Raw genomic sequence first — 13,734 nt, forward strand, 5'->3', positions numbered from 1 at the left:
GATTAGCAGACTGACTTGCCACCTAGCGATCAGCGGCCCTAGCTGCCTGCTGGCGATTAGCACACTAGTTGCCAGCTAGTGATCGGAGGCCCATTGCTGCCTGCTGGCGATTAGCACGCTAGTTGCCAGCTCCTGATCAATGTGCTAATTGCCCCCTAGCTGCCCGCTGGCGATAAGCAGTCATAGCTGCTAGTTAGCGTGCCAGTTGTCACCTGGTAATTAACAGCCCGAACTTCCAGCTGTCAATTAACACAGCTAGCGATTAGCACACTACTTGCCAGCTGGTGGTTAGCTACCAGCTAGCGATCAGCGCACTGGTTGTCGGCTTGTAATTAAGATGCTAGTTGCCGACCCTAGTTGCCAACTAGGGATCAATGCACTAATTTCACCCTAGCGATTAGCTGCCCGCTGGTGATTAGCAGTTGTAGCTGCTAGTTAGCGCGCTGGTTTCCACTTGGCAATTAACGGCCCGAGCTGCCAGCTGTCAATTAACACACGAGTGGCCAGCTAGCGATTAGCCCACTACTTGCCAGCTGGTGGTTAGCTGCCGGCTAGCGATCAGCGCACTAGTTGTCAGCTTGTGATTAAGATGCTAGTAGCCGACCCTAGTTGCCAGCTAGGGATCAATGCGCTAATTTCACCCTAGCGATTAGCTGCCCGCTGGTGATTAGCAGTTGTAGCTGCTAGTTAACGCTCTAGTTGCCACCTCGCAGCTAACGGCGCAAGCTGCCAGCTGTCAATTAACACAGGAGTTGCCAGCTAACGATTAGCACACTAGTTGCCAACTAGCGATCAGCGGCCCATTGCTGCCTGCTGGCGATTAGCACGCTAGTTGCCAGCTCGTGATCAATGCGCTAATTGCCCCTAGCTGCCTGCTGGTGATAAGCAGTCATAACTGCTAGTTAGCGCGCTAGTTGCCACATGGCAATGAACGGTCCGAGCTGCCAGCTGTCAATTAACACACGGGTGGCCAGCTAGCGATTAGCACACTACTTGCCAGCTGGTGGTTAGCTGCCGGCTAGCGATCAGCGCACTAGTTGTCAGCTTGTGATTAAGATGCTAGTTGCCGACCCTAGTTGCCAACTAGGGATCAATGCAGTAATTTCAACCTGGCGATTAGCTGCCCGCTGGTGATTAGCAATTGTAGCTGCTAGTTAGCGCGCTAGTTGCCACCTGGCAATTAACGGCCTGAGCTGCCAGCTGTCAATTAACACACGAGTGGCCAGCTAGCGATTAGCACACTAGTCGCCAGCTGGTGGTTAGCTGCCGGCTAGCGATCAGCGCACTAGTTGTCAGCTTGTGATTAAGATGCTAGTTGCCGACCCTTGTTGCCAGCTAGGGATCAATGCACTAATTTCACCCTAGCGATTAGCTGCCCGCTGGTGATTAGCAGTTGTAGCTGCTAGTTAACGCTCTAGTTGCCACCTCGCAACTAACGGCGCAAGCTGCCAGCTGTCAATTAACACACGAGTGGCCAGCTAGCGATTAGCACACTACTTGCCAGCTGGTGGTTAGCTGCCGGCTAGCGATCAGCGCACTATTTGTCAGCTTGTGATTAAGATGCGAGTTGCCAGCTAACGATTAGCACACTAGTTGCCAGCTAGCGATTAGCGGCCCCTTGCTGCCTGCTGGCGATTAGCACGCTAGTTGCCAGTTCGTGATCAATGCGCTAATTGCCCCCTAGCTGCCCGCTGGTGATAAGCGGTCATAGCTGCTAGTTAGCGCGCTAGTTGCCACATGGCAATTAACGGCCCGAGCTGCCAGCTGTCAATTAACACAAGAGTGGCCAGCTAGCGATTAGCACACTACTTGCCAGCTGGTGGTTAGCTGCAGGCTAGCGATCAGCGTACTAGTTGTCAGCTTGTGATTAAGATGCTAGTTGCCAGCTCGCGATCAATGCGCTAATTTCACCCTAGCGATTAGCTGCCTGCTGGTGATTAGCAGTTGTAGCTGCTAGTTAACGCTCTAGTTGCCACCTCGCAACTAACGGCGCAAGCTGCCAGCTGTCAATTAACACACGAGTGGCCAGCTAGCGATTAGCACACTACTTGCCAGCTGGTGGTTAGCTGCCGGCTAGCGATCAGCGCACTATTTGTCAGCTTGTGATTAAGATGCGAGTTGCCAGCTAACGATTAGCACACTAGTTGCCAGCTAGCGATTAGCGGCCCCTTGCTGCCTGCTGGCGATTAGCACGCTAGTTGCCAGTTCGTGATCAATGCGCTAATTGCCCCCTAGCTGCCCGCTGGTGATAAGCGGTCATAGCTGCTAGTTAGCGCGCTAGTTGCCACATGGCAATTAACGGCCCGAGCTGCCAGCTGTCAATTAACACAAGAGTGGCCAGCTAGCGATTAGCACACTACTTGCCAGCTGGTGGTTAGCTGCAGGCTAGCGATCAGCGTACTAGTTGTCAGCTTGTGATTAAGATGCTAGTTGCCAGCTCGCGATCAATGCGCTAATTTCACCCTAGCGATTAGCTGCCTGCTGGTGATTAGCAGTTGTAGCTGCTAGTTAACGCTCTAGTTGCCACCTCGCAACTAACGGCGCAAGCTGCCAGCTGTCAATTAAAACAGGAGTTGCCAGCTAACGATTAGCACACTAGTTGCTGAATAGCAGTTAGCAGCACTGGCTGCTATCTAGTGGTTAGTGGTCAGCTAGCGATTAGAGGACCTAGTTGGCAGCCAACTATTAGATGTGCTAGAGTGTATCATTTGAACAAGAAGGTACTTTTAGGAGAGTTTGTAGTGAAAAGAGCGTTTCGATAGGTGAGTAGGTGGTCCCTGCTTCGTCACTTTTGTTCGTAAACCAAATATTTGTACAACTCTTTCATTTCCAATCTTCACTCACGGTCATCAAACATGTTTGTGTGGACTTTTCTCTCCTCCCTCATCACTGTGCTTCAATTGGACTTCTTCCTGCTTCCTGTCAGTCTGCTGCCCCGCCCCCCTCACCCCCGCACCAGTAACTCTGAACTCCGACCTTTTGTCCCTCCGGCAGAAATCCCGCCGAGACGTGGGCAACTTCGACAAGGAGTTCACCAAGATGGCGGTGGAGCTGACGCCGACGGACAAACTCTTCATCATGAACTTGGACCAGAACGACTTTCAAGGCTTCTCCTATACCAACCCGGAATTTGTTATACAAGTCTGACCGAACCTGGACTAGGACCTGGACCTGGACCTGGACCTGGACCTGCACCTGTACTAGGACCTGGACCTGCACCTGGACTAGGACCTGGACTAGACTGACAAGGACAGGGACAAAAAAGTGAAAAGCAGATAGTTGGCGAGCATGCTACTTGCAGCTTCATTGGGCATCATGTAAATTGGCATCAAGACAAGCGGGTGTCCAAGCTGCGGCACAGGGGCCATCTGAGGTCTGTAGCGGCTTTTTATTGGCACGTTCTTCCACTGGGGTGTCCACACTTCATCCACTGGGGGGTCCACACTTCATCCACAGGGGTGTCCACACTTCATCCACTGGGGGGTCCACATTTCATCCACTGGGGTGTCCACACTTCTTTCACTGGGGTGCCACACTTAATCCACTGGGGGGTCCACACTTCTTCCACTGGGGTGTCCACACGTCTTCCACTGGGGTTCCACACTTCTTCCTTTGGGGTGTCCACACTTCTTCCACAGGGGGGTCTACACTTCAGCCACTTGGGGGTCGACACTTCTTCCCCTGGGGGGTCCACACTTCTTCTACTGGGGTGTCCATACTTCTTCCTTTGGGGTGTTCACACTTCATCCACTGGGGGGTCCACACTTCTTTCACTGGGGTGCCACACTTAATCCACTGGGGGGTCCACACTTCTTCCACTGGGGTGTCCACACTTCTTCCACTGGGGTTCCACACTTCTTCCTTTGGGGTGTCCACACTTCTTCCACAGGGGGGTCTACACTTCAGCCACTTGGGGGTCGACACTTCTTCCCCTGGGGGGTCCACACTTCTTCTACTGGGGTGTCCATACTTCTTCCTTTGGGGTGTTCACACTTCATCCACTGGGGGGTCCACACTTCTTCCACTGGGGTGTCCACACTTCTTCCACTGGGGTTCCACACTTCTTCCTTTGGGGTGTCCACACTTCATCCACTGGGGGTCCACACTTCTTCCACTCGGGTGTCCACACTTCTTCTACTGGGGGTCCACACTTCTTCCTTTGGGGTGTCCACACTTCATCCACTGGGGGTCCACACTTCTTCCACAGGGGGGTCTACACTTCAGCCACTTGGGGGTCGACACTTCTTCCCCTGGGGGGTCCACACTTCTTCTACTGGGGTGTCCATACTTCTTCCTTTGGGGTGTTCACACTTCATCCACTGGGGTGTCCACACTTCTTTCACTGGGGTGCCACACTTAATCCACTGGAGGGTCCACACTTCTTCCACTGGGGTGTCCACACTTCTTCCACTGGGGTTCCACACTTCTTCCTTTGGGGTGTCCACACTTCTTCCACAGGGGGGTCTACACTTCAGCCACTTGGGGGTCGACACTTCTCCCCCTGGGGGGTCCACACTTCTTCTACTGGGGTGTCCATACTTCTTCATTTGGGGTGTTCACACTTCATCCACTGGGGGGTCCACACTTCTTCCACTGGGGTGTCCACACTTCTTCCACTGGGGTTCCACACTTCTTCCTTTGGGGTGTCCACACTTCATCCACTGGGGGTCGACACTTCTTCCACTGGGGTGTCCACACTTCTTCTACTGGGGGTCCACACTTCTTCCTTTGGGGTGTCCACACTTCATCCACTGGGGGTCCACACTTCTTCCACAGGGGGGTCTACACTTCAGCCACTTGGGGGTCGACACTTCTTCCCCTGGGGGGTCCACACTTCTTCTACTGGGGTGTCCATACTTCTTCCTTTGGGGTATTCACACTTCATCCACTGGGGTGTCCACACTTCTTTCACTGGGGTGCCACACTTAATCCACTGGGGGGTCCACACTTCTTCCACAGGGGTGTCCACACTTCTTCCACAGGGGTGTCCACACTTCTTCCACTGGGGTTCCACACTTCTTCCTTTGGGGTGTCCACACTTCTTCCACAGGGGGGTCTACACTTCAGCCACTTGGGGGTCGACACTTCTTCCCCTGGGGGGTCCACACTTCTTCTACTGGGGTGTCCATACTTCTTCCTTTGGGGTGTTCACACTTCATCCACTGGGGGGTCCACACTTCTTCCACTGGGGTTCCACACTTCTTCCTTTGGGGTGTCCACACTTCATCCACTGGGGGTCCACACTTCTTCCACTGGGGTGTCCACACTTCTTCTACTGGGGGTCCACACTTCTTCCTTTGGGGTGTCCACACTTCATCCACTGGGGGTCCACACTTCTTCCACTGGGGTCCACACTTCTTCCACTGGGGGATCTACACTTCTTTCACTTGGGGGTCCACACTTCTTCCACTGGGGTGTCCACACTTCTTCCACTGGGGGGTCCACACTTCTTCCACTGGGGGTCCACACTTCTTCCATTGGGGTGTCCACACTTCTTTCACTGGGGGGTCCACACTTTATCCACTGGGGTTTCCACACTTCTTCCACTGGGGTGTCCACACTTCATCCACTGGGGGGTCCACACTTCTTCCACTGGGGTGTCCACACTTCTTCCACTGGGGGTCCACACTTCTTCCTTTGGGGTGTCCACACCTCATCCACTGGGGGTCCACACTTATTCCCCTGGGGGGTCCACACTTCTTCCACTGGGGTGTCCATACTTCTTCCACTGGGGTGTCCATACTTCTTCCTTTGGGGTGTTCACACTTCATCTACTGGGGGTCCAAACTTCTTCCACTGGGGTGTCCACACTTCTTCCACTGGGGGTCCACACTTCTTCCTTTGGGGTGTCCACACTTCATCCACTGGGGGTCCACACTTCTTCCACTGGGGTCCACACATCTTCCACTGGGGGGTCTACACTTCTTTCACTTGGGGGTCCACACTTCTTCCACCGGGGTGTCCACACTTCTTCCACTGGGGTGTCCACACTTCTTCCACTGGGGGTCCACACTTCTTTCACTAGGGTGTCAACACTTCTTCCACTGGGGTTTCCACACTTCTTCCACTGGGGTGTCCACACTTCTTCCACCGGGGTGTCCACACTTCTTCCACTGGGGGGTCCACACTTTATCCACTGGTGTTTCCACACTTCTTCCACTGGGGTGTCCACACTTCTTCCACCGGGGTGTCCACACTTCTTCCACTGGGGGGTCCACACTTTATCCACTGGGGGGTCCACACTTTATCCACTGGGGTTTCCACACTTCTTCCACTGGGGTGTCCACACTTCTTCCACTGGGGGGTCCACACTTTATCCACTGGGGGGTCCACACTTTATCCACTGGGGGGTCCACACTTTATCCACTGGGGTTTCCACACTTCTTCCACTGGGGTGTCCACACTTCTTCCACTGGGGGGTCCACACTTTATCCACTGGGGGGTCCACACTTTATCCACTGGGGGTCCACACTTCTTCCACTGGGGTGTCCACACTTCATCCACTGGGGTGTCCACGCTTCTTCCCCTGGGGGTCCACACTTCATCCCCTGGGGTGTCCACACTTCATCCCCTGGGGTGTCCACACTTCTTCCACTGGGGTGCCACACTTAATCCACTGGGGGGTCCACACTTCATCCACTGGGGGGTCCACACTTCATCCACTGGGGGTTCCACACTTCTTTCACTGGGGTGTCCACACTTCTTCCACTGGGTAGTCCACACTTCTTTCCCTGGAGTGTCCACACTTCTTCCACTGGGGGGTCCACACTTCTTTCACTGGGGGGTAAACACTTCTTTCACTGGGGGGGAAACACTTCTTTCACTGGGGGGTCCACACTTCATCCACTGGGGTGTCCACACTTGTTCCACTGGGGGTCCACACTTCTTCCACTGGGGTGTCCACACTTCATCCACTAGGTGGTCCACACTTCTTCCACTGGGGGGGCCACACTTATTCCACTGAGGGGTCCACACTTCTTTCACTGGGGGGTCCACACTTCTTCCACTGGGGTTTCCACACTTCTTCCCCTGGGGTGTCCACACTTCATCCACTCGGGGTCCATACTTCTTCCACTGGGGTGTCCACACTTCTTCCACTAGGGTGTCCACACTTCTTCCACTGGGGTGTCCACACTTTTTCCACTGGGGTGTCCACACTTTTTCCACTAGGGGGTCCACACTTCTTCCATTGGGGGGTCCACACTTCTTCAACTGGGGTGTCCAAACTTCTTCCACTGGGGTGTCCACACTTCATCCACTGGGGAGTCCACACTTCATCCACTGGGGTGTCCACACTTCTTCCTCTGGGGGGTCCACACATCTTCCCCTGGGGTGTCCACACTTCTTCCACTGGAGGGTCCACACTTCTTCCACTGGGGTGTTCACACTTCATCCCCTGGGGTGTCCACACTTCTTCCACTGGGGTGTTCACACTTCATCCACTGGGGAGTCCACACTTCATCCACTGGGGTGTCCACACTTCTTCCTCTGGGGGGGTCCACACATCTTCCCCTGGGGTGTCCACACTTTTTCCACTGGAGGGTCCACACTTCTTCCACTGGGGTGTTCACACTTCATCCCCTGGGGTGTCCACACTTCTTCCACTGGGGGGTCCACACTTCTTCCTCTGGGGGGGTCCACACATCTTCCCCTGGGGTTCCCCACTTCTTCCATTGGGGGGTCCACACTTCTTCCCCTGGGGGTCCCCACTTCTTCCATTGGGGGGTCCACACTTCACCCACTGGGGGGTCCACACTTCTTCCTCTGGGGTGTCCACACTTCTTCCACTGGGGTGTCCACACTTCATACACTGGGGGTCCACACTTCTTCCACTGGGGGGTCCACACTTATTACCCTGGGGGGTCCACACTTATTCCCCTGGGGTGTCCACACTTCTTCCACTGGGGGGTCCACACTTCATCCACTGATGTCCACACTTCTTCCCCTGGGGGGTCCACACTTCATACACTGGGGGTCGCACACTGAAAAATCAAAGCATGTGGGGTCCATTTTGATACTTGTCATTGTCAAAATCAATATGATAGCTCAACTTTTTTATCCTTTAGGGCTCTCCTCAAGTTTAGTGTTTACGTTTGAATCTCTAGATCAGGGGTGTCCAATTTATTTTTAGTATATATATATATATATATATATATATATATATATATATATATATATATATTAGGGGTGTACCGGTACACAAAAATGTTGGTTCCGTACATACCTCGGTTTAGAGCAGTTCGGTTCATTTTAGGTACAGTAAGAAAACAACAAAATATACATGTTTTGGTTATTTATTTACCAACTTTGTAAACAATGGCATAACATACATACAGGTGCTGTTCATATTATTAGAATATCATGAAAAAGTTGATTTATTTCAGTGATTATATTCAGAACGTGAAACTTACATATTATATCAATTCATTACACACATAGTGATATATTTGAAATTTTTATTTCTTTAAATGTTGATGATTAGTACTGACAATTACTGAAAATCCCAAATTCAGTATCTCAGAAAATTAGAATACTAGTTACGACTAGTACCCAAAAATATTTTTTAGAAATGTGGGCCAACTGAAAAGTATGAACATGGAATGTTTCAGCATGTACGGCAATCAATACTTAGTTGCAGCTCCTTTTGCCTGAATTGCTGCAGCAATACGGCGTGGCATGGAGTCCACCAGTCTGTTGCACTCCTCAGGTGTTATGAGAGCCCAGGTTGATTTAATAGTGGCCTTCAGCTCTTCAGCAGTGTTGGCTCTGGCATCTCGCATCTTCCGCTTCACAATACCCCATAGGTTTTCTATGGGGTTAAGGTCAGGTGAGTTTGCAGGCCAATCAAGAGCAGGGATACCATGGTCCTTAAACCAGGTACTGGTAGATTTGGCACTGTGTGCAGGTGCCAAGTCATGTTGGAAAATGAAATCTTCACCTCCACGAAATTGGTCCGCGGCGGGCAGCATAAAGTTTCCTGGTAGACTGCTGCATTGACCCTAGACCTCAGGAAACACAGTGGACCAACACCAGCAGATGACATGGCACCCCAGACCATTACCCATTGTGGAAATTTGACACTGGACTTCAGGCAACGTGGATTCTGTGCCTCTCCTGTCTTCCTCCAGACTCTGGGACCTTGATTTCCAAAGGAGATACAACATGTACTTTCATCTGAAAACATAACTTTGGACCACTCAGCAGCAGTCCAGTCTTTTTTGTCTTGAGCCCAGGCGAGACGCTTTTGACGTTGTCTCTTATTCAAGAGTGGCTTAACACAAGGAATGCGACAGCTAAAGCCCATATCTTGCATACGTCGGTGGGTGGTGGTTCTTGAAGCACTGACTCCAGCTGCAGTCCACTCTTTGTGGATCTCCCCCACATTTTTGAATCGGTTTTGTTTGACAATCATCTCCAGGGCGCGGTTATCCCTCTTGCTTGTACACTTTTTTCTACCACATCTTTGTCTTCCCTTCGCCTCTCTATTAATGTGCTTGGACACAGAGCTCTGGGAACATCCAACCTCTTTGGCAATGACCTTTTGTGTCTTGCCCTCCTTCTTTAAAGTATCAATGGTCATCTTTTGGACAGTTGTCAAGTCAGCAGTCTTCCCCATGATGGTCTGTCATACAGAATCAAAACAAGAGACCATTTAAAGCTTTTCCAGGTGTTTTGAGTTAGTTAGCTAATTAGAGTGTGGCACCAGGTGTCTTCAATATCTGACCTTTTCACCATATTCTAATTTTCTGAGATGTTGAATTTCGGGTTTTCATTGGTTGTCAACTATAATCGTCTCCTTTTTGGCAAAAAACACTTGAAATGTATCAGTCTGTTTGGAATGAATGTATACATTCTTCAAGTTTGACTTTCTAAATGGAATTAATGAAATCAACTTTTTCATGATATTCTAATAATATGACCAGCACCTGTACATATATATATATATATATATATATATATATATATATATATATATATATATATATATATATATATATACATATATACACACACACAGGGTCCATTGCCAGAGTTTATGTGGTCAACATATATATTGTTGGTCAACATTGCAACTTTTTGTGGTTACATTTCACCTATTTGATCTTTTGTTTGTTTCTTGAAATAGTATTTTTACAATGTGGCGTGTGCCATTAACAAATGGCCCCTGGGCCACACTTTGGACACCCCTGCTCTTAAAGTAAAATTTCCACGCAAAAAAGGTATAAAGCCATGAAGAAAAAGTGAAATGTTTATTTTATTTAAACATCCAAAGTAACTTTTTTCTAACAGTACATGTTATCAGTGTTAACTTCTGTCCCCTCCATTACAAAGCTTCAAAGGGGCCACACGTCCTTTGATTTTTTTAATATGGGGCCCTCGGTTCAAAAAGTTGGCACTTAGTGTTGGGTGTTGAGTACACGGCCAAAGTGGTTCTTGGTCAGAACCGGTTCTTAGTCCTCGGAATCATTTGCCATTGTTTCAAAGGACATCAGAGCGCAACATGCCGCCTCAAATGGTGTCATATTCTCAATTCAACTGAGGATTTCTCCCACATTCCACATTCCACAATCCACATTCCACAATCCACATTCATTCCCTGGGTTTGAGTTGAGGTTGCAAACAGGAAGTCAAATTGCAATTCGAATTGAAGGAAGTCGAGTTGAAATTCCAATGATTTTGGTGTGAATCATGCTTTACATCTTTCATAAACACATTTCTTACATTCACTATTGAGATATTCCATAAACAATTATTTTGTAGTTAATTAAATTAACAGTATGGTAAGTGTTCACATTTGAGTAAATTTTTCTAGGTATAAAAAAAAGTCCTTGGAGCTATCTTGTTAGCATGTTAACTGTTAGCATTTTAGCCACTTTTATAGTCAAGTCATGGCTATTGTTAGTTGGAGCTATCTTACTAGCATGCTGAGTGTTAGCATCTTAGCCCCTTTTGCGGGTACAATATAAAACAAAGTCTTGAATATTCTTACTTTGGGCTATCTGGCCAGCAAATTAACTTTTAGCACTTTTGTAAGTAGGATAAACAACAGCAAGTCCTAGGTATTGCTACTTGGCCCTATCTTGCTAGCATGTTAACTGCGTTAACATTTTAGCCACTTTTATAGGTAAAAGTCATGGCTGTTGTTATTTGGAGTTTGCATGCTGAGTGTTAGCATTTTAGCCACTTTTGCGGGTACCCTATAAAACAAAGTCATGCATATTGTTACCCGAATCTGGCATGCTAACCGTTAGCATTTTAGTCACTTTTGCGAGTACAGTATAAAGCAAAGTCATGGCTATTGTTGGTTGGAGCTATCTTGCTAGCATGCTGAGTGTTAGCATCTTAGCCTCTTTTGCAGGTACGGTATGAAACAAAGTCATGGATATTATTTGAAACAAGCATGCTATCTCTAAGCATTTTAGCCACTTTTGCGAGGACAATATAAAACAAAGTCATGGATATTGTTACTTGAAGCTAGCATGCTAACTGTTACCATTTTAGCCCACTTTTGCGGATACAGTATAAAACAAAGTCGTGGATATTGTTACTTGAAGCTAGCATGCTGAGTGTTAGCATTTTAACCACTTTTGCAGGTACAGTATAAAACAAAGTCATGGATATTATTTGAAACAAGCATGCTATCTCTTAGCATTTTAGCCACTTTTGCGAGGACAATATAAAACAAAGCCATGGATATGGTTACTTCGGGCTATCTGGCTTGCAAGTTAACTTGGCATTTTAGCCACTTTTGTAGGCAAGGTATAAAACAAAAAGATATTGTTACTTGAAGCTAGCATGCTAACTGTTAGCATTTTAGCCCACTTTTGCGGATACAGTATAAAACAAAGTCGTGGATATTGTTACTTGAAGCTAGCATGCTGAGTGTTTGCATTTTAGCCATTTTTGCGGGTATAGTATAAAACAAAGTCATGGATATTATTTGAAATAAGCATGCTATCTCTTAGCATTTTAGCCACTTTTGCGAGGACAATATAAAACAAAGTCATGGATATTGTTACTTGAAGCTAGCATGCTAACTGTTATCATTTTAGCCCACTTTTGCGGGTACAGTATAAAACAAAGTTGTGGATATTGTTACTTGAAGCTAGCATGCTGAGTGTTAGCATTTTAACCACTTTTGCGGGTACAGTATAAAACAAAGTCCATCCATCCATCCATTTTCTACCGCTTATTCCCTTTCGGGGTCGCGGGGGGCGCTGGCGCCTATCTCAAGCATGCTATCTCTTAGCATTTTAGCCACTTGCGAGGACAGTATAAAACAAAGTCATGGATATTGTTACTTCGGGCTATCTGGCTTGCAAGTTAACTTGGCATTTTAGCCACTTTTATAGGCAAGGTATAAAACAAAAAGGTATTGTTACTTGAAGCTAGCATGCTAACTGTTAGCATTTTAGCCACTTTTGCGGGTACAGTGTAAAACAAAGTCATGGATATTATTTGAAGCAAACATGCTATCTCTAAGCATTTTAGCCACTTTTGCGAGGACGGTATAAAACAAAGTCATGGATATTATTTGAAACAAGCATGTTGTCTCTTAGCATTTTAGCTACTTTTGCGAGGACAGTATAAAACAAAGTCATGGATATTGTTACTTCGGGCTAACGGCTAACATGTTAACTGTTAGCATTTAGCCACTTTTGTAGGTACAGTACACAACTAAATGTCATGGATATTGACCTCGGTGCAATCTTGTTTACATTTAACTTTTTAGCCACTTTTGTAGTCATGGATATTGTTACCTGAAGCTAGTATGCTAACTGTTAGCATTTTATCCACTTGTGTAGGTAGCCCCACAGTATAAAACTAAATTTAATAGATATTGTTCATTGGAGCTGTCTGGCCAGCATGTTAACTGTTAGCATTTTAGCCACTTTTGCGGGTACAGTATTAAACAGTCGTAGATATTGTTACTTGAAGCTAGCATGCTAACTCTTAGCATTTGATCCACTTGTGTAGGTAGGCCCACTGTATGAAACAACATGGAATAGATGTTGTTACATGTTAACTGTTAGCATTTTAGCAACTTTTATAGGTACAGTGTACCACAAAAAGTTATGGGTAATGTTATTCAGCACACTCTTGCTAGCATGTTAAATTTGAGCATTTTAACCACTTTTATGGGTAAAAGTCAAGGCTATTGTTACTTGAAGCGATCTCAATACCATGTTAAGTGTTAGCATTTCAGCCACCTTTGCAGGCACAGTATAAAACAGTCAAGGGTATTGTTACTTGAAGCTATCATGCTAAGTGTTAGCATTTTAGCCACTTTTGCGGGTACAGTTTAAAAGTAAATGTAATAGATGTTGTCACTTGGAGCTACGTGGCTATGCTAACTCAACATTTTTGCCACTTTTGTTGACAAAATATAGTCATGGCTATTGTTACTCGGAGCTAGCTATGAGTTAGCATGCTTGAATTGTAGTTTTGTAGGTTTAAGTCATGAATCATTTTGCTTTCAGATAAGTTGTTTTAAAGTGTTGATGAAAACATGAACGTCTTCCTGCTACTTGGCTAAAGTGGAATTTCTCTGACTGGCCGTTATTGGAACTGCACTTGCAATTGCTGTCATTCTAATTGCAATTTAACATCCTGAGGGGTGAAGCCCATTCAATTGCAACTGGATGTTGTTGACATTGTGAAGTCAAATGTTGCAAAAGCCTGTTAGCCTCTGATGCTACGTCTGAAGGTGGATTATGTTTGGTGTAAACGAGG

General features: G+C 47.5%; 1 protein-coding gene across 2 annotated transcripts in view; it reads left to right on the forward strand.

Annotated features, from left to right (window-relative positions):
* The window catches only part of LOC133539228 (protein kinase C beta type-like), a 137,039-nt gene that overhangs the window by 113,045 nt on the left and 10,260 nt on the right, over positions 1-13,734 (forward strand). For both annotated transcript variants that reach the window (XM_061881401.1, XM_061881404.1), the window contains exon 17: positions 2,995-3,373. In XM_061881401.1, the coding sequence (XP_061737385.1) occupies positions 2,995-3,147 (153 nt within the window). In that variant the 3' untranslated portion in view covers positions 3,148-3,373. The remainder of the gene's footprint in view (positions 1-2,994; positions 3,374-13,734) is intronic.

Source organism: Nerophis ophidion, linkage group LG20 (genome assembly GCF_033978795.1).
Source record: "Nerophis ophidion isolate RoL-2023_Sa linkage group LG20, RoL_Noph_v1.0, whole genome shotgun sequence".
Taxonomy (NCBI): domain Eukaryota; kingdom Metazoa; phylum Chordata; class Actinopteri; order Syngnathiformes; family Syngnathidae; genus Nerophis; species Nerophis ophidion.